We start from the raw sequence: 20,391 nt of genomic DNA, 5'->3' as shown, positions 1-20,391 counted from the left end.
GAGAGAGAGAGAGAGAGAGAGAGAGAGAGAGAGAGAGAGAGAGAGAGAGAAACTCTAGGCTTCCTCCTACAGATGGAGGCTCCAGGAGAAAGTCAGTGGCTATGGTGAGTGGCAGGAGGGAAGGGCAAGGTGGATGCTAGACTTAGACCACCCATCGTGCTGACTGTTCTTTTGGTTGATCGATTTCACGTAGCCAAGGCTATCCTCAAACTCACTAGGTAGCTGAGGATGATGCCCCTGCCGCCACGCCCAGCTCTGCTGTCTGTTCTGACCTCACTAGAATCATCATGCCCTCCTCCCTTTCCTCCCTGTGAAGAGGGTCCTAAGAGGCTAAACACCACTGGGCTATGGGTATTCACTGTTCATTCCTGCAACAGTCCATGCATGCAACATCCCTAAAACGTTCCTTCCCTGAGTCCCACTGCTGTCAGCAGAATCACTGGCCATCGGGAGAGGGGCACATTTCTACAGTGTAGAAAATGCCACAGCCGAAGACAGGGTGTTTGCACAGCCTCCGGTAAGGCCTCCTTAGGAGTAATCTCTGCAGCTGTGAGGACACCCAGCCTGTGGAGCAGTGAACAGTGTGGCTGCCAGAGAAACCCCAGCATGGCAGACAGGACCCAGTCATCCTCATATGCAGGTCTATTTTTAGGGAGAAGGCTCTAGAATAGCCTGCCCCTCCCCCAGACATTCACCAGTCAGTCTTGCTTCAGCTCCTTCCTGTGTGCACTCTCACTAGAGTCAAGAGTCCTATGCCTTCTCTAGGATGACATGCAGTCATGGAGAAGGCTTTATGTTGTATATCAGACCATGAAATTGCAGGACCTCTCACACACTTGCCTCGGGGTCTCTGAGGCACTGGTCACAGGCGGGTATCATGCTAGTTCCAAAGGCACAGATGAGCAAAGGCAGGCTCATGTCTGGCCCCACTGAAGCGTTCATGTTCTGAGGGGGAGGGAGACAGACTAGGGAAGCATGGCTGGACCTGGGGACCAGAAAGCTCCACACGAGGCCTGTCTGCACTGAGGTCAGGCGCTCCTGTGATCCCTCAATCACTGTCAGGACTCTCCAGCAGCTCCTCCCTCGGACCATGACCATCTGCCTGCAGCTGGACACAGGTCCCACCTTGCTATGATGTTGGCATGAAGTCATAGGACCGTAAGTACCATTAGCTTTCAGAAAGCATGGTAGGGTGTGAGAATGCCACGGAGGGGGGACTGCAGACGCATCACGTCAGCCCTCAGAAGCTGTGAGGCATTCCTACAAATGGCTAGAGCCTCACAGTTAACGCTCGTCCTCGGCAAAGGGAGGACGGGCGGGCACAGGTGCAGCTGATGTTTTCATGTGGGTGTGATAGAAAATTGACTTCATCATCTAATAATGGTTTGGAACCCATAATCTGAAAAACACTGGGCTCAAGAACATTGTAGAAATTGGTCTGTATCCTGCAGAATTGTCGGGTTGGAGACTCCTGGGGCACAGACCGCAGAAAGCAGAGGAGGCGAGCTCAGGGGAACAGGCTCCAGCTCATCTCTCAGTTGTCTTCCACTCCAGCCTGGCCCTGCCCTCTAAGTGAGGCCTACACCTGAGCCCAGCCCACACAGACAGGCAGGCAGCCAGGTACAGAGAACTGAGAACCAGGCAGAACGAGCCACAGGAATGAACCGAATCCTGGTATTTACAGGCTACTTGTGCTCCTAACGTCTTAAAATTTTCCATTTTAGAAATTATAAGTTTCAGACAAGAAATTATCAATCTTTTGATAGGTTTGGAAATAGGATTAAGGAAGAAGCTCCAGCCACCAGTCAGAGCCCCACCCCCCGACACCCCACCTTGGGCTAATGGAAAAACCTGAGATAACATCTCACAGGAGGCATCGGGAAATAAAGTATGCATGTAGACACCATGAGAGGAACGGGGCACATCACCCAAGCCGCGCGTGGAGCAGGTACTCACTGGCCAGGAGTGTGAAAACAGTCTTCAGCAGGTTTGCTTGACGAGTGGACCTTTCTCAGGCATGACCTCTGGGCTGAGCTGTATGCTGTTGTGTATGTTGAAACCAGCCATAAAAAAAAAAAATGAGGTGCTGCGGGGAGTGGGGGCAGGCCTTTAATCCCAGCACTTGGGAGGCAGAGGCAGGTGGATCTCTGTGAGTCTGAGACCAGCCTGGTCTACAAATCGAGTCCAGGACAGCTGGGGCTGGTACACACAAAAACCCTGTCTCAAAGTGGGGCAGGGGCGAAGAGTGATGTACAACCTCCACTGCCTGGGTTGGAACAGGAAGGGCTGGCAGGTCGTTACTCAAGCCTCAGGCAGCCAGCAAGGCTCCCTGCCTCTCTTAAAATTATGTACAACCAGACCAAGGCCACCTTGAAGACTATGCCCTCTGAGGAGCATTGGCTATGAGGTTCCTGTTCATCCTCGTATCTCAATCCAGGCTCCCACTCCCCATAAGATGGGATGAGAATCCCTCGGTCAGAGCCCTGGCCACCTGCTAGTTCTTACTCTCAATATCCTAGGTACCCAACATGTCACAGACCCTGCTGATCACTGCTTTCCTACTGTGGTCTCACCCTGGATGGAGCAGCTGAAGCCGAGTATGACTTGGAAGAGCACAGCACAGCTTCACGCTCTCCCTCTACAGCAGACCAGGAGACGGCCAACTGGCAGTCAGGAAAACAGGAAGCCTATGACCAAAGCTTAGGCTCTTCAGGATAAAAACAACTTCCTTCACAGACCTTAAAGCTCTCTGTAATGCCATCCCCAGGTACATGAGACAGAGAGAGGGTAGCCTTCCTCTCCTGTCGACTCTGCTGTGGACTCTGATGGCCAATGGAGGCAAGCTGGAGGAGGGGCTAAGCTAACAGTAAGAGGACGTAGGGACACTCTTGCCTGTCATTCCCAGCCCACAGATGGCAGCAATGGAAACAACAGCTCGGAGTCAGGAAAGGGTGAGCCTGGACCACCTTCGCCCTTGGAAGACAAGGGATGAGTCCCTGTGGGCCATGAAGAGGTGACCCAAGGAATGGTGCTGTCAGGAGGACACCCCTGACTTTATCTTCTGGGCCATTCTATGCTATCTTGTCCTGGCCACTGTCTACCCTCAGGCCACTCCCAGCTTCCTCCACTCTTTACCCACGATGACTCCCAGAGAGGCCTCCCGACATTGAGACTGCAGGTCTGAACTACAACTAAAACATCTTAGTTAGACATGGCTGGGCTGCAGAGGCTTCTCTCTCTGCTCCAGATCCTCCTGTGGGGCTCATGAGTCACCCCTCTGGCTGCGATCCTTGGACTCCCCAGTTCAGTGCAAGGACTTCCCACATCACCTGCCCTTGGCCAGAGCAGCTGGCAGCCATATCCATAGGCCTGCTACACACAGGAACAGAGGTCCTGGGATGCTATCTACCGAGCTCTGGGCCTGGGAGACTGGAACAGAGGCCTCCTCGGGGCCAAAGGAAAGTTGATGTCAAGTGTCTAACAATTCATCTACAAGTGAATTTGAAAAGACTGCAGAGCTTTCTTTATAAAATTTTGTTTTTAATTAAACCCCATCCTTGAAAGAAGAATTGCATCAATCTCTGATTAATTTTTACAGATCTAACATGGCTAGGTGCATGTTTGAAACCAGGCACTGAGAGATACATGCACATGGGCTTTAGAGGCTTTGGGAAGCAAGGGGGGGGGTACCCAACTCATGCTCCTAAGGAGGGGTGCATACTTGGTCACCACAGGTGTCTGCAATACACAGGAGCCTGCAAGATAGGGACTCCAAGGCTCTGAGTTCGGCACAGATATGGGCTCTCCAGCAGAGGCAGCTCAAGCAAATGCCAGCCCCCCGGACAGACCACCTGTGTGGAGTAGCACTACCCTCTCCTGGGACAGCATGGGAAAGCAAGCAAGCCAAAAACCCACAGAAAGAGAGACCATGCTATGAAGCCCCTCAACTCCATGGCTGATCTCAAACTGAACATAATTTTCCTCTGCTTAAAAGAAAAACCTCATGATGTCCCTGCTCCAATGAGCGCCCAGCCGAGAAGGGAAGGCCAAGACTGCAGCAAGCAAGCCAGCCCTCACAGTGAAGGATGCGAAGGATACCATTGCTGGGTGTCTGCTGTGGCAGATCGCCACTGTGGGGAACCTCTCTTGAAATAAGGCTTCCTAAAATAACTCATTATTAGGGATGAAAAAAAAACAGGAAATTCAAAGGCACCTCATCAAAAGCTCTAAGGAACTGCCAGATGCCCCAGGAGAGCCACATAGAACTGGTTTAGAATTATCGATGCTATCGAATGAGCAGCTTCACAGAGGGCAGGAGGCAGCTGCTCCACATCCATGAGGTTTTGCTCAGCTCCAAATCTGCAAGAGTGAATCTCCAAAGAGTCTTCTCTAACTTGTGCAGGGTTCTTTTGCTTGCATGTTTGTTTGGGGGATAGGGTCTCTCTACGTAGCTCAGGCTAGCCTGCAGTTCATTTTCCCTTTTAAGCCCTCTACAGAAACAGTCACATTTACTGCAGGGTCCTCGCTCAACGCTGCCTCCACGTACTTCAGTCATGTCCAGAGTATCGCTAATTCATCTACCAGTATTGCTAAAAACCCTGCTCCCAGAGGACAACCCCTGGGAGCACGTCAGAGTGCAGAGGATCCCTTACTGTGAACAGCCTACTTCTGCAGGGAGTGTGGGCTGAGTGAGTGAGTGGTTCTGGGAGCTCGGTGGCTCCTCAGTTGAGATCCAGCAGTTGTGGGCAGGAACTGGAAGGAACTGGCCTAACACCAAAGTCATGGGCATCAGAAGAAAACAAAACTACAGACCACATTTTTCCATGAACATATGCAAAAATCCTCAACAAAACATTAGTGAATTAAATCAGGGAATGTACAAAAGAAATTCCATTCTACAGGTGGGCCTTAAAATAGTTGTGCAAGGTTGGCTGGACAAATAACAATCAACAAAGCATAAAAGCATGGACATGACCACATCCAACGATGCAGAAAGGCCCCCGACGAAACCCAGCACTCCTTCAGGACAGAAATTCCCAGCAAACTCATGTCTGAGACAAGTGCACAGCTCAAATATGAGGACTCACTGTCTCACTGATGAGACAAGGTGAGAGGCCCATCCCCTTCCACACTGCACCAAGAATCCTAGTGAACGGAGAAGCCAAGAAAGGAGAAGGAAAGCTACATGGATGGAAAGGAGGAAACAAAACCATCTTTGTCCACAAAGGCCATGCTTATTTGTATATAGAGTACGAGACAAGCAACAACAAACCATCCAGAGGCAACTGCAGCAAGACTTCAAGACATGAGACCGGGTTACTAGAGAGAGGTTGTGTCACTGTCTATCAGCGCCGAACAAAGTAAAAGTCAGAAACACAGCACCATCTACCCTGGATCTCCCCAAAGGAATCTTAAATTCAAATCTGGACAACTATGCACAAGAGCTGTTAGAAGGACACTACAAAGCCTTGATGAAAGACCCCAGAGAAAAATGGGATAAGTGGCCGTATACACCACGTCTGTGAGTAGGCAACGCATCACTGTCAGATGTCAGTTCTCTCAGATCTACAGATCCAATGCAACACCAATACGAGTCTCAGTGAGCTAGTGTGTGGCTATCGATAAACAGACTAGACTTCAAGTGGAACAGCGGAAGGTCCAGAAGGGATGGTGCCATTCCAGAGAAGAAAAATGAAGTCAGGGACTGACGTCACCCAAATTTAAGACTTTCTATATAGTTGCAATAATTATGGTTTTGGTAAAATACATAAATATATTAACTGATCAGAATAAAACCCCAGAAATACACACACACAGTCTGCTGACTTTTGACAAAGGAAAGATAACAGAGAAAAGGTAAACTGTGAAAAGATGATACAGCACAAATTAAGTCAACATCAGTTCAAATTCCTTATATTCTGACCCCAGAACTCATGTTCCCCCATGATAAGACAAGGGACAGTTTAAATCAGCTTTAACAGATAAACTCCATGAAATGAAAGTTTGTGTTGTTTAATGAATCACAGTATGCTATGGTTAAATATATCCAAGCATCTTTATATCCCTGGTATCTAGGATGTAAAAGAAATCTTTAAATATACATCTGAAATAGGTAATAGCTTCTTTGCATATCTTTCTTTAGAAAATACTTTATAGCAGTATATAAATAGGTTACCTACACACTTAATTTTATCATTTTGCCCCCAAACTATAGATCTGTTCCATTTTTTATAATTTTAGGGGGGAAACATTAATAAAGATTAACAGGCTATTGAAAGGAAATGCTTTGCCTTCCATAATACAAGTAGCAATTGAACAGAAATAACCAACCAGCCAACCAGCCAACCTACCAACCAACCAACCTACCAACCAGCCAACCAACCAGCTAACCTACCAACCACCAACCAGCCAACCTACCAACCAGCTAACCACCTAAGCTACCAACCAGCCAACCTACCAACCAGCTAACCACCTAAGCTACCAACCAGCCAACCTACCAACCAGCCAACTTACCAACCACCAACCTACCAGTAACAACCTACCTACCAACCAGCCAACCTACCAACTTATCAACCAGCCAACCTACCAACCTACCAACCACCAACCTACCCTAACAGGTATCGGTTGTTTAACCTGAGTGCCCAGCAGGCTAATTGGGAGCGGCAGCTTCTTACCCTTCATATGGCTCACATTACATCCACAGCAGCTCTGTGGACATCCAAGCTACACACACACATTCTGATGCTGGTAGACTGCAGCGCGCTTCCCGGGGCTGTTATCACTGGAAAGCAGTGTAGCTATAGACATGTACATATGTACAGGACTGCAGGGCAGATTTAACACTCTAGAGCCAGACAGCTCCTTTGTGTCCATGTATGTATGTATGTATGTACACATGCATGTACATAGACAACTACACACATATTCACACAACAACCTATTTTTTAGCTCTTCAAAAAAATTTTTTTTTATTTTGTACAAATATCTAAACAGTCGACCATTTAAGGCCAAGAATTCGAATTAAGAAAGGTCATACAGTAGGCTTATACTTATTCAAAAGCATTTCGCCTTGAACATGACTGTTTTGCTTTGTTCTAAACACATATAACCTTTTTTAAAAAAATTGATATATGTGAGTATACTGTAGCTGTCTTCAGACACATCAGAAGAGAGCAATGGACATTACAGATGGTTGTGAGCTACCATGTGGTTGCTAAGAATTGAGCTCAGGGCCTCTGGAAGAGCAGTCAGTGCTCTTACTGGCTGAGCTATCTCTCCAGCTCCCTGCCACCCCATTTAAGTATGGACATTGCATCCCTGATACCTAGAAAAAACACATCTCTAATGACAAACTCAAGTGTTCAGGGAAAACCTGAAGTATCACACTGGATCCCTGCTGTCTGAAACATTGTTTCTATTAACCATCAAGTCTTGAAAGAGGGGGGAAAGCAGCTTTGAAATGCAGGAATGGGAAGTAAAATGAAGGGGAAAATAACTCTAGTTTACTAACATTAAAACCTCCAAAAACCAATTTCATCTTTTAGAATCTAGAGCAGTGGTTCTCAGCCTGTGGGTGGAGACCCCCTCAGGGGTTGAACCACCCTTTCCCTGGAGTCAAATATCAGATATCTTGGATATTGGATACTCACATTACAATTCGTAACAGTAGCAAAATTATAGTTATGAAGTAGCAATGAAATAATTTTATGGTTGTGGGTCATGGCATTAGGAAGGTTGAAAACCACTGGTCCACAGCAACTCATCTGGAACTTTAAATAAATAAGCTTCAGTTTATTCACAGCATCTGGCCCAAGCAGAGTTCTAGTGCCAGGACTCCGCTTGCTGCCGGTCAAATCCACCCATTATCCGCCTCTGATGTGAGCCAGTTGATAAGGACACACTCGAATCTGTGTTCCTCTTCGTGGCACCTGGGACTGACCTGCGGCTAAGACATCCTCCTCATAAACATTCTGGTTCTCCTGAACCTGGAGAAAGGGATTTTCACTGTGCATCGAGTTTAATAAATCCCATGGCGACAGTCTCCACCCAAGCATACAAAGCTCCGGACTCGTCAGACTCAGCACTGAAGGAGACAACAGCAAGATGCAGCTGCCTCTCTCTGAAGGTCCTCATCCTCTCCTCCAGGGTCTCGGTGTCATGCCTCTGTCTGTCCGTCTGCCTGTCTGTCTGTCTGTCTCCCTCCCTCCCTCCCTCCCTTCATCCTGGATGCCCTTGACCTCAGAGAATAGTTTGATTCGGCCTCCTGAGCACAGGGATTGAAGGTGTGCACCACCAACATCCAGCAAAAGAGCAAACTTTCAACAGCTGACACCCAGAACCAGATCAATTCAGGAGTCTAGACAGGCACCGCCCATCTTTCATACAAACTAACTCAAAGGGGCCTCAGACATAAATAAAATTCTAGGAGTCCGCACACAAATGTCTCAGGTCTACAGTCAGCATCATCTCTCCCTCCCTTAGTCTCCTCACAGCCACTCTCCAATCCCTGTATCTGAAACTCCATGTCTAAACCCTAGGAGATCCCGCTCTGCTGCTGTGTCTCCCAGCTGTCCTTGATGGTGGCACTGGGAAACACCTTATCTCATGATGTTTTTCTTTTCTACAATTATAAAATCTCACAGAATCTCTTCCCTGGTAGACAATGTCACCGAGGGCCACCCAACCCATGTTCCTAGACCGGGGTCACTCGTTTAGAATCAGCCACTGCTAGTTCCCTTTGGAATAGAAGCTGTGTTTTGAAATATCAGTATTTATATATTAACTTTATTCGCAACTGCCAAAACTTAGAAGCAACCAAGACACCATTCAGCAAGTGAATGCAAAAATAAGCTGTGGTAGAGCCAGGCAGTGGACGGTCGTCCAGTGCTAGAACTTGGCCAGCTAAGGCTGGAGAGATGGCTCAGTGGTTAAGAGGGCACGTTGCTCTTGCACAGGGCTGGGGTTGAGCTCTCATGTCCTACTTCCTGTGGCTTATAAAACCAATGGGCCTGACACCTTCTCCTGGCCTCTACAGGCATCTACATACCACCAAGCATGGTCCTCACTGTGGACTCTGGTGGTGACCCTGATTTAATGCAGTTCACAGCCCATTCCTGGGTCCCACCGTGGTGAGATACAGACAGGCAGTGGGAGCTACATGCATGGCATGTGAACATTCTAGATCTTTTGCCAACTTTGCTGTGAACCTAAATCTCTTTAACAGAAAAAAAAAAAAAATCAAGTCAGTTTGAAATGTTTTCATGACCTGTAAGCTCAGACCTTGTCATTTATCCTCTACTCTGTTTCTCTCTCGATACTCTGCTAACCACACACCGAGGTCCTGACAGGAAAGGGCGGTGTCCGGAAGCGTAAGTCATCCTCTCTCTGCCCCAAGCCGCCGCCCTGGCACTATATTCAGACCACTAACAATTAGGAGGTCCACGGAAGCCCAGCCCCAGTTCAGACGCCGTACCTGGAGGGAGGGTCTCCACACCCTGTGCTTTCTCATCTCCTCTGCTGTGGTGAAGGTCTTTCTTCTTCATGGAGTCGATGTCATTCCAGTCACCCTGGAGAAACAAAGACACCGAGTGAGTCGTCTGCTTCCGTGGCTCACCTTCTCTCAGCTTCTCTGCTTCAGAGTGCTCTCGTGATCCCATCACGCCGGGACCTCAGCAGCGAGCAGAGCAGGGAGTGCTCCCACCGTAGGGCAATCCTCAGAATCAACCACCCAGAGACGTCTGGACTATGCTCTAGGGAGACAGCGCAGGACAATCTCTGCAGGACTCTAATGAGGACCACAGCAGCCATGTGCTGAGCACAGCACTGTCGTAGTGGCTGAGTCATGGGACCAGGGCTCCTGGGAAATCTCTAAGGTCTGGGCCCTCTGAGCTTCTAATATGTCAAAGGGCATATTAATCCCACTGATGGTACAGCAGGAACTCACAGGGGACTGTCGTGGAGCCAGCCTGCAGAGCAAGACATAAGCTCTGGTGGAATTTATCCCACCCATCTGGGCAAGCAATCGGCTGTCATTTATCAACATTAAATCAAACTAAACAACAGCCCCACAGCCCCGCAACTTAATGCACGTTCCGCCCACTTAAATCTGATTGCTGTGAACTTAAAGTGTTTCTGTGCATAATCCAAACAGAAGACCTCCTATGGGCCCAGCCCTGTGGAAGCCCACTTCCTGCAGATGGGGATCCTGGCAGTAGGTACCTTCCCTGGTGGCCAGGCCTGCTCTCCATGTAGCCAAACTCTCTGGATTGGGCTGGCTGTGTGTGCTTTGCTATGTGCTGTGCTGGATCAGAGAAAGATTTCCTCCCGGTCTCACTTGCTCTGACCGTAATCTGCATTTAAGGGAAGCCATCCTGTTCTTGGCGCCTCCTCTCTCTGTAGCCTTTCCTTCCTTTCTTGGCTTCTGCAGTATAGTGATATGGCTGGTTTATCATGGGAGGGGTGTACAAAGGGGTGGGGTGGGAGAAGTGTGCAGAGGGGTTGGGGTAGGGGAATGCGAACAATGGACACTGACCCACTTGCTCCAAACCACCTAGCCAACGCTTCTCAGCCCCCCCAGACTCCCAGTGCTCCTGCCTCCACGCAGTGACAAATGTTTGAGCACGCATCTGGACCCTATTTACAATTTTTCTCGCAGCCAGAAGATTCTAAAACGATCCTGTAATCAGCTCTTCTGATTATTGCGTTATAAATAAACTTCCAACCCACCATTGGTGATGACTGTACAGTGACCCTACAAACACAGCAGACGGTGGCTTTGCAACGGAGGGAACGATGCTAAAAACTAAAACAGCCCACTCCGGCCCGGCAGGCTGCACAGTGCTATCTTTTAATTAAGAGCCCACTTCTATTTCATAGCTGGTTTGTTAGATTTTCTGACTGATAATACTCCCACACACAAACACCAGGGCTTTCAACCTCTCAAACACTCTGGCTCCCAGATCAGCTATTTCACCTTGAACGAGACGGAACGCTGAGGCAGTCTCTGGAGCTGGTGGCTCCAATCGAGCCCTAGTCTGTGGCAGTCACAGAATCAACATAGCCAGGTCAACTCTCAGCATTTCTCTCACAACACAATTTCTTCCCACACAGCCTGAGCCTGAGTCTGGGGTGCTAGGCAGGGTCAGTGATAACAGGGTCTCACTACTCACTGGACTTTAAAACTGGGAGGCTAGGCGAGCTGCCATGAGCCCGTGGCTGCCATTTTGGTGGCCTTTCACAGCAGCATGTAGCATTCAAGACCCCCAGGTCCTCTGTGGTCCCAGGAACTGTCTCGAATCCCTTTGCGTGTTGCCCCTGGCAGTGTGGTGCCCTCAGGTGTGAGGTGAACATCTAAGAATGCTGTTCACACGCTCCGCCCTCACTGGCCCCGCCATCCCGTGATCGATTTGAGGCTCCTGCATCTACAGATCTTAGCAATCCATCTAGACCAGACCAGCAGTCCTGTTGAAAATGCCCTAATGCTTCAGGTGTTGAAGCCCCGTGCTCAGAGCCCACGGGTCCAGGCTGGGGACCAGGCACTGTGCTTCTCCTGCTATGAGGAAGGAAGACGGAGTCTGCCTGGTGACAGGTCTGTGCTCGTGGGGTGGAGGCAGTAAACACATGGCTTCTGCCATGTTTGTAACAGGCATAAAAATACTGCTCTGGAAGAAGGGAGAAAATAAACAGGCAGTTTTAAATCTCCCCTTTTGAAACATATCTTGTCGATGTAAAATCCTTTTAGCTACTAGACCATATGGTCAGGCACAGAACAAGTCCCCAAAATACTCCTGAATGTCGGGTTCCTCAATGTCACCTGTCAGCGTCATTTAGAGACTGTTCAGTAATTATCACCGGGGCTGAGCAGAACAGTAGCACTTGCGTTTATAAAAAGCCAGGTCGCCAGATTCTGAAAGAGGCTTACTCAGACTTGGAGCTCATCTCAAAATTCAGACACCCAAACCCACTAAGGTACCACTCAGCCCAAAGCTAGGCTCTCAGAGCAGAACAGCTCCCAGCTACAGACCACACCTCTTACAGCAAGGTATTTCCACCAAGGGACCCAGAGGGACGCAGGGACTGCTGGCTATTTCTGAGTCCTTGGAGTAGGTGGTTCTACCATCGTGGAGCAGAAAAAACCCCACATGTTCCCCCAGACAGAGCTCCCCCAAATGACAGAACTCCGTAGACAGGGCTCACCAGACAGAGCAAGGCACCTCCTGCTCACTGTGTCAGAGCCTCATTTTCGCTGCTGGCTTCTCTTATTGTGACCAATACCCAACAAGCAGCCATGTAAGGGAAAAGGGCTGACTCTGGCTCACGGTTTTAGCAGATATGGCCCGTCACCCAGGGGAGGTGTGGCTGGGGCAGCCTGTGGCCGTGGGAGATGAGAACAGCAGACTGGGGAGCAGACATAGGGCAGAAAGGCTGGGTCACAGCCCCCAGGCCTGCACTGTGGAGATGTACCTCATCATCTCCTAAAATTCTTACAAACCTCCCAAAGGAGCGCACCAAACCACCCACCCAACCGGACAACGTGCTTCTAATTCACCGAGAAGGGGGCCCAGTCTGGGAGACGCCCCCAACCCCCACATGAGGACCACATTACATTACAGGTTTCCCCCAACTCGACCTCAGCAACACTGACCCCTAGGCCTCGGAGAGCAAGTGGGCTATACTTGTGAGCTCAAGGCCTGATGGGAGCAAGGGTTGAAGATGAGGGGTGAGGGGTGCTCCTCCCCATCACTGGCTGCTGAGGGGCAGCTTGGCACCACAGGTGTGCCTCACGGATCCATGGATCTCCTCGGAAGCTGTTTGCACACTGTGTGCACAGAGGAAACAGTAAATCTTCCTGCCTCACCTTACAGGGATGGCACTGGGACATGGCTGAAGAACAGGAGGAGCCCACAACAGACTTCACAGCCCATGCAGACAGCTCTAGAACCTTCACTCCGCTAAGAGCAGAAAGACACGAAGGTCTAAGAGTCAGGCGGTAAGGGAGGAGATGAAAAACCCAGTTCTGCGACTTAGTCCCAATGGCCGTGCCTGTTCAACCCAACGGCTGGTCTGAAACTCGATCACACTCTCAAGGGCAGTATCTGGCTGGGGTCTGAGAGGTCCCAGGCAGCCTTGAGAGGGCTGCTCTACCCAGAGATGCTCACTGTACCAGGCAGGTTGTGGAGTTCAGGGTTCAGTGAGGTGTGAGTTAATGTGCTCTGTATACACTCAGTTGACCACAAGCCACGGGCACACTACGACAAAGGTCATCTGTGCGTTTATTTCACTATGGGTGCTCATGGGAAAGCTGCTGTTAAGTACCAGGAGCACTCGACCCTCTGGAGCACTGAAGCTGGTGCTCCACCATGGAACCTTTCACACACACACCATCAAAGAGCATTCTATCCAAATGCTCTCAGCCACACGCAAGAGTGATGGCTGCCAGCGACCCAGTCTGCCAGGAGCAGTCTCCTAGGGCTCCTGAGACTCAGTAGGGAAGATCTGTCACCTCAGGCAACTCTGACTGCACTACTAGAGGATCAGAGGTGCCACAGGGCCTTGGTGCAATGCCACCTTGCTCCCAGTAGGAGTCTCTGACTACACAGTGCCTTGTCGAGGCCTGGCTTTGTCTGGGCAGATCTGTGGACTGAGTATGTGACCTTAAAGAGCATCTCCTGGGGAAGGAGGGTCTAGGTGACATGCTAGGAGCCCGGGAGCCTGAGGGCAGGGATTAGAGACTGTGGCCAGAACCCAAATACAAGCTCCTCAGGAGCCATCACACCTGGGTGTGTCTGGGAGCCATGGGAACCAATTCAGCTTTTGGTCCTGTTCTTGGAGGCTGAGGCAGGGGCCTCATGGTAAATCGGTGAAGTCCATGGGTGAGCTGGGTGTGACCTGGGCGTGGCATCCACATCCCTGCTTATAAATGGAGATCCTGCTTGTGCGTGGTGCTGACAGCCCTCTCGGGCCCCAGTTCTGCTTGTCCTGGGCTTCCGGCTCCAGCCAAAGCAGATCCCCTCATATTACAGAAGTGACGTATGTCAAAAGCTTGACTAGAAAATGTCTTCCACATGAAAGAGAGTGGTTTTTAGCAAATGCTTTTCCCTGTGACTCATACCAGTTGATCACATTTTAAAATAAAGTAAAACTTCCGAACAGATGACAGGAAAGCGGTGGAAAGGCTCGGCAGTCAGACAGCATTTCACAGTGTACAGCCAAGGGTGAGGGTGCAGCAGAGGGCAACAGAGCAGGAGATGGGGTCTCCCTGGCTGGTGTGGCCATAGCCTATCATGGTGATGCTGCTTCCTGCCCTATTCACTACCAGAAGTTTGTCTTTCCATGTCAGCCTTAAACACTCACAAGCAGATCCACTGTATCTTAGATGATCAGGTCCCATGTAGCCACCATGAACCCTGGTGGCCCTTCAGAAGACACCTTCTTCAGTGTATCCAGGGTTTTCCCCATCAGTGTATCTAGATCAGGGGAGCAGAGGGGCCAGCCCAACACAGGTCCTGGAGCAGAACCAGCATCTTCCAGTTGGGGGTCCCAGATGAAGGAGGAGACCTTTAGCTATCACATCTTATCAGCCTCAACTAGCACAGCTAAATCTGTTACCTCCCCATCTGGTCTGCCTTTTACTTAACACAGTCTTCATTCACAATGCGTCTTGCTTTTGCTGGCCTCATTTTCCTGATGAGGAAGGCAAGATGAAAGGTGGTTGCTACAATGTAACAATACAGTAGCTGCTACAATGTAACAATAGAAGGTGGATCTACCACAGCTGATTCAAAGACTGGCCTCCCCCGAGTCGGAGTCGACCATCCTGACAAGGCTACCCTGCTCAGTGTTTGCAAGTCCCTGAGGAGAGTGATCAGTGAAGCCCACCCCTGAAGACAGGCGCAGCTCTTTCTAGGCCCTGAGATTGGGATTCACTCCCCCTCCCACATCTACCCAAGGGCTTCTGCAGAGTTTCCCAATGAACTACTGCCGAATAAGGAGCACATCCTATGCGTAAATACTACAGTAGCACTTACACAAGTAGAGAAGAAACTTAAAATAGTCTCCACTAAGCAGTTAATTTATGTTACAGCCCCTTAAGAGGATATTATGCATTCGTTAAAAATTATAATGATAAAGACCACATCAAATATGCAAAATGCTTATGTTAAGCAGGAGACCAAATTTTATGTACACAATAAAACAACTATCTAAAAATACCCATCCATATGGACCAGCCTGGAACGAGACACGGGGAAGCTCATGCTGGCTGAGAGTGCTGGGTGCTGTTTCCACTTCTCCAACTCTTTCATGTTCTTAAATTATTCTCATGAATAATTTTTAAACCCAGCACAAATATGTTACGGGTAAAATCATAAATCTACATGGCTCCCAGCATCACTGATGCAGCAGACGATCTGGCCAGGCCTGGCCTAAGATTGCCAACTGTGCCTGGCTAGAGAGCTATTTGCAGAAATGCTGTAGGTCTGGTCTACTCCTCAGGTGTAGTCCACACAGTAGGCCAGACTCCAAAGGTCCCCAGGAATTCAGGTGAGTACCCAGAGACACCCCTGCAGTCTAGACTTGAGCAATGCTGGGTCTGTCTCTATGTCTTTTTGGTAAACACCACTTTTCATACTAAATCTATTTTCTTAAACAAACAAACAAACAAACAAACAAAAAACTGGCCAAGGAGAAGCCAAAGTAGCCTTGCAAGAATATAGCTATTACCATGAGCACACTGCCACTGCTGGACTAAGCGTCAGGGGACCATGGGCACCAATGCCCTGTGAGCACACAGCCACGGCTGGACTGTTAGGAGAACATCGGACCATTATGTTTTCATAGGAGGCTGGCCATGTGCACAGAAAGCCAGATGCTCCCACCAGACGCCACATCTGCATTTCGGTGAGACAGATGGCACTGCCTTCCTGAAGTGGATGCTTCCTGTGGACATCCCACCTTCTGGGGCTGTTAAGCTCTCAGGTGTCTGTAGTCTGTAGATCTTTACCACATCTGTGAAACAATACGAGCATCCCATTCCAAAGAGAAGAAAACTGAGACCCAGATCACAGAATTGAGGGCAAACACTGTATACCTCAGTGAAACTGTGGCTGTCTTGGGGAGGGTGTCAGCTCTCTCTGCCTCCCAGGAACAGTCATGGGACAGACTCGTTGACCAGATATATGGTCACCCTCTAGCACATGCTGGCTGGTCCCCAGCTGCTCAGACAGCACAGGGTCCTGGCCATTCCCTCTCATGATTTTCAGAACTTTGAACCTATTCCCACCTGTCTTAAAAGCCACCTCTGTGGTGGTCACACACCATGTTTGATCCTCATGAGGCACCAGGGGTGATTCCCTACATGGGACTCACTTTGCAACAAACTCAAGTTCCCACCCCAGGCCCAGAGTCTCAGGAATCATGTTTTCATCTAGGGTGACACGGGGGGGGGGGGGCGACACATTCAAAGGAAGTGGCAGAATGTCGACAAAACCTAGGGAGTCAAAGCCACAGGCCCACATGCTACTGCTCAAATGACGTCTGGCACTACTACATCCTGGTACATGTCATGAAGGATACTGGTTTGGAGCAATGGACTGCACTGGGTTAGAAATGGCCACAGTTTTTCTGTCCTCCCTCCCTCCCTGGGTGAGAAGCTGGCTGTGGCCTCGTGGGCACGGTGACAGACAACTCCAGCTGCTCCTCAAGTAGAGGCAGGTCCTAGACAGTCAAACCTCTTTGAAGTGAAGGCTGGTGCCATCTACACACCTTGAGCCAGTAGCCCTGGATCTGGGTGCTGCACTATTCTGTAATTATGGGGGACCCAGGAGAGTGGGTGCACATGGAGGCTGATAAAAGTTCTTATGTGTAGATGCCATCTCTCATGTGACCACACTAGAAGAAAGAGGCCAGAGACTCCCAACATTCTACCTTGAGCTGCCAGAGTCTAGCTGTGATGTGTGGTCCTGGCTAACTTGACACCTTCCCAGAGCTAGCTGCCTTGCTACCAAATGCAGATAAAGGCTAGTGGGCATCACTTAAGACTTTGACAATCTCCAGGTACTACATCTAAAATAGACCACGTGGCAGTAATATCAAGTAGAAACCCAACACCAAGAGGAACACTCTTTCCTGTGGCACAGAGGTGAGGGAGACCCATCAGGATGGTGGTGGTGGTCCTGGGATACACCGGGCACCTGGTGGGTGACCACTGGCTTCCAGAGACATCCACTCAGCCTCCCCCATGTCAAGGAAGGTTATGCCCTTTCCAGAGGCAGGCATTAGGATCCTACCAAGAGCCAGCCAAGTTGGCTATGCCCCCTCCAGTGTGTTGCTGTTCTGGAGGAGACGGAGCCAGCCTGCTTGCAGGTAGGTAGACGACCTCACTGTTTCTCTTCAGAATAACTGATACGTTTGGCCACACTCCACATGTGACCATAAGCTCATCACATCACATAACAGTCTACCTAGTGGGAACCACATAGACACTGGACACAGTGGCATCCTGAAATCACAGTACCCCATACCCTGGATGTGGCCCTCAGGGACCAATCAAGAAGCAGAGCGGCTTCCTTCTCCCCCCCCCACCCCCCAATTAGGAAAGTCTGGTAGATCTCAATCTAACCAGAAGGGCTTCTTCAGACTGCAGGAAGTTCTCGAAGCAAGAGCTAAAGAGAGACCTGAAGTAAGCAGGGAAATTCCCATCGGCCTTGGGCTCACTGAACTCCTGATTCCTGCCTTTTCCTGATGCTTCTAGTGAGCTCCAGGAAGCACTGAGCATTTCAGCCTCAGAAATGAGAAGCCAAGGTCACCAGAGAAGAGCAACTGGTGACAGAATATGGGCAAGTCCCAAGTAAAGAGCTCTCAGGTGACAGCTCAGGGTGACAGCTCAGGGCAACAGCCCCAGTGTGGGGCCTTAGTGCCCTGCTCAGGTCAAGTGAGGTCAGAGGATGCCCTGTTTCATCCACTCAGCCCACACACACAAAGGAGCCCCTGGCCAGCCCACAGGCCTGCCTGCCCTGTGGCTCACAGATAACCAAAGAAAAGAGCGTGGTCTCCTAAGCCTGAAGCCCAAGGCTGGCCCTCCCCATCCTTCAGTTCACACCTGTGTGACAATCTACCTTGCCCACAGGCTGATGGCATCTGCCTTCATCTGTAGGCAGCTGCAAACAAAGGGCTTCCTAGAAAAACAGCAGGTGGGGCTGCTGGTGCTGGTTCCCAGCCTGACATGAGTAAGTATGACCTGGACACCACAGCAGGCCTCACCCTATAAGCACTGGGAGCTGCCCAATATGGGCAAAGAAGCAGGTACTCCCAAGCTGCTGCTGCTGCATACACTGCCCTCTCTCTACTGCTCCAGCCCCAGGGGACACACACACACACACACACACACACACTACCCAAAAGGGGTTAGGTCTCTGTACATTTCAAGACAATAGCCAGCTACCTCCAGTGTCAGTCACTGTCACACAGCTGCAGGCTGCTCCGGGCAACCAGCAGATGGTGTCCTCTCATCCAGGACAGGGCTTCCATACAAAGGGAGTCCTTGTTCTAATGAACCTTTATCTACACTCTGGCATAGCTTTCTCAGTGTGTGTACATGTGTATGCATGTTTGTGTGTGTGTAAGCCAGAGGCCAACCTCATGGTCTTCCCACCTTGTTCTCAGAGACAGGGTCTCTTGGTGACTTAGAGCTTGTGCAACGGCCCGTAGACCACAGCAATGAGAAGGAGTACAAGCATGTGCCAACACACCCAGCCTGTTCATACTGGTTCTGGGAGCCCAGCTTCTCATGCCTGCATAGCAGGTACTTTACCAACCAAGCCATCTCCTCAGGACCCGTGATGGACTAGAATGTTCTGCGAGGCCTGTAGCCCATCCCTTCCTTGGGTGCTGTTTCTTCGGAACCTGATCTGGGGTTATAAATCCGCTTTCCCTTAGAAATGGAGTATCATAGAAAACCGCAGGCCTCACAGAGCCATGCTCTGCCCATAACTGGGAGAGTTCTAACAGTCCCACAGCGGAGACTCTGTGCAGCTAAACAACATATAACATCTTGGGCAAGGGAGACCTATCCACAAACCCCCAAGTACCAGTCTTTTTTTAAGGACATGGATAATTGAGAATTTATCTATCTTAACCTCTGAACTAAGTCATCCTGAAAAAGCTGCCTGTTGGATTATATTCTGACTTTCAGTTTTTGCACAGGTCACCTGTAGTGACCCCTGGAGTGAGAGACCATGACCTCAGAGGCCTGTTTCCTACGGGTTGTAGCAGAAACCAAGGCCCCGACTCAGAGAAGGAATCTGATGGCACCAGAGGTGGCCAGAACCTCAGCAAAAGCCCAGTGATGTCTACACGACAGAGAGAAGCATGCTCCCGCCCCAGGGCCTGCACTCAAAGCGACAGGACTCCAGCCTGCTCAGAGGGTCTTTGTGCTAGAAACAAAACCCCAGACAACAGTCCAACCAGCAAAGGCTGCAGGTCCTCACACTGAGAAGGTATAGTCTACATTCATGTCTTGAACTTAATTTACAACCTAGAAGATATCACTTGAATCTGGGGATGCCCTGAAAGGACCCCAGTCTGGGAAGGTGTTTATGTTTCATAGCTCTGGGCATCCAAGGCCTAGGGGTCACAGGGCTGGCTCCCCTGGGGCTGAGAGCACTGCTCCAGGCTCCTCCCCCTAAGCCTGCAGGTGGCCTATTCCCCATATCCTCCCATGGCCTCCTCTGTGAGTTTGTCTCAGTGCCCATGGTCTCCCTTTTATAAGGACACCAGTCACACTGGCTTAGGGCCACCTTAATGACCTCATTGTAACTAGACTTCTGCAAAGACCCTGTCACCAAATATAGCCCCATCCCGAGGCCCTGGGGATTAGGACTCTGGCCTACATTTTCATTGGGAGAATAGTGCATACTGCCCCAGACATTTTCCTGAGGGGACAGAGCATATGAAAAGGAGGTCCCAGGGGCTCCCTTGGCTTTGGCTCCCTTCCCATCCTCCGTGGCTTGATCTTTAAAAGTCTGGCGATTTTGGCTGTGGACCAGCCCTGGGAGGGCAGGTGCAGAGGCCAGCGAGCTCAAGGGACCGTGCTGCTTCTCTGTGTAAGTGTGCCCCACACAGAGAAGAACATAGCCCCATGTGACTGACGGTTTCTATCTGCTTGCTTTCTGCCAGGGCTGAACAGTACAGTATTTAAGATGTTCAGAATACAATTTTCGGCTTCAGGATGAGGTGAGTTCTTGGCTCAAGAGCTCCACAGACAGCCACTATTCAGCTTTGAGTCCCAAGGAGCTAATCTGACAGAGACTTATTATTCTCTTCAAATAATGGATGAGAAAGAACCCATTTTGTTGTCTTTAATAAGTCAGACACTCAGGCAGACAGACCACACAA

The 20,391-nt window shown here is 49.9% G+C and overlaps 1 protein-coding gene across 1 annotated transcript in view; it reads right to left on the bottom strand.

Moving 5' to 3' along the window:
* Galnt2 (polypeptide N-acetylgalactosaminyltransferase 2) overlaps positions 1 to 20,391 on the bottom strand; it is a 117,965-nt gene that overhangs the window by 42,613 nt on the left and 54,961 nt on the right. Inside the window, exon 2 of the mRNA XM_021169564.1 lies at positions 9,473 to 9,566. Coding sequence (XP_021025223.1) covers positions 9,473 to 9,566 — 94 coding nt within the window. The remainder of the gene's footprint in view (positions 1 to 9,472; positions 9,567 to 20,391) is intronic.

This window comes from Mus caroli, chromosome 8, assembly GCF_900094665.2.
Source record: "Mus caroli chromosome 8, CAROLI_EIJ_v1.1, whole genome shotgun sequence".
Taxonomy (NCBI): domain Eukaryota; kingdom Metazoa; phylum Chordata; class Mammalia; order Rodentia; family Muridae; genus Mus; species Mus caroli.
The sequence above is the reverse complement of the archived record's forward strand: the minus strand, read 5'-3'. Positions and strand labels throughout refer to the sequence as shown.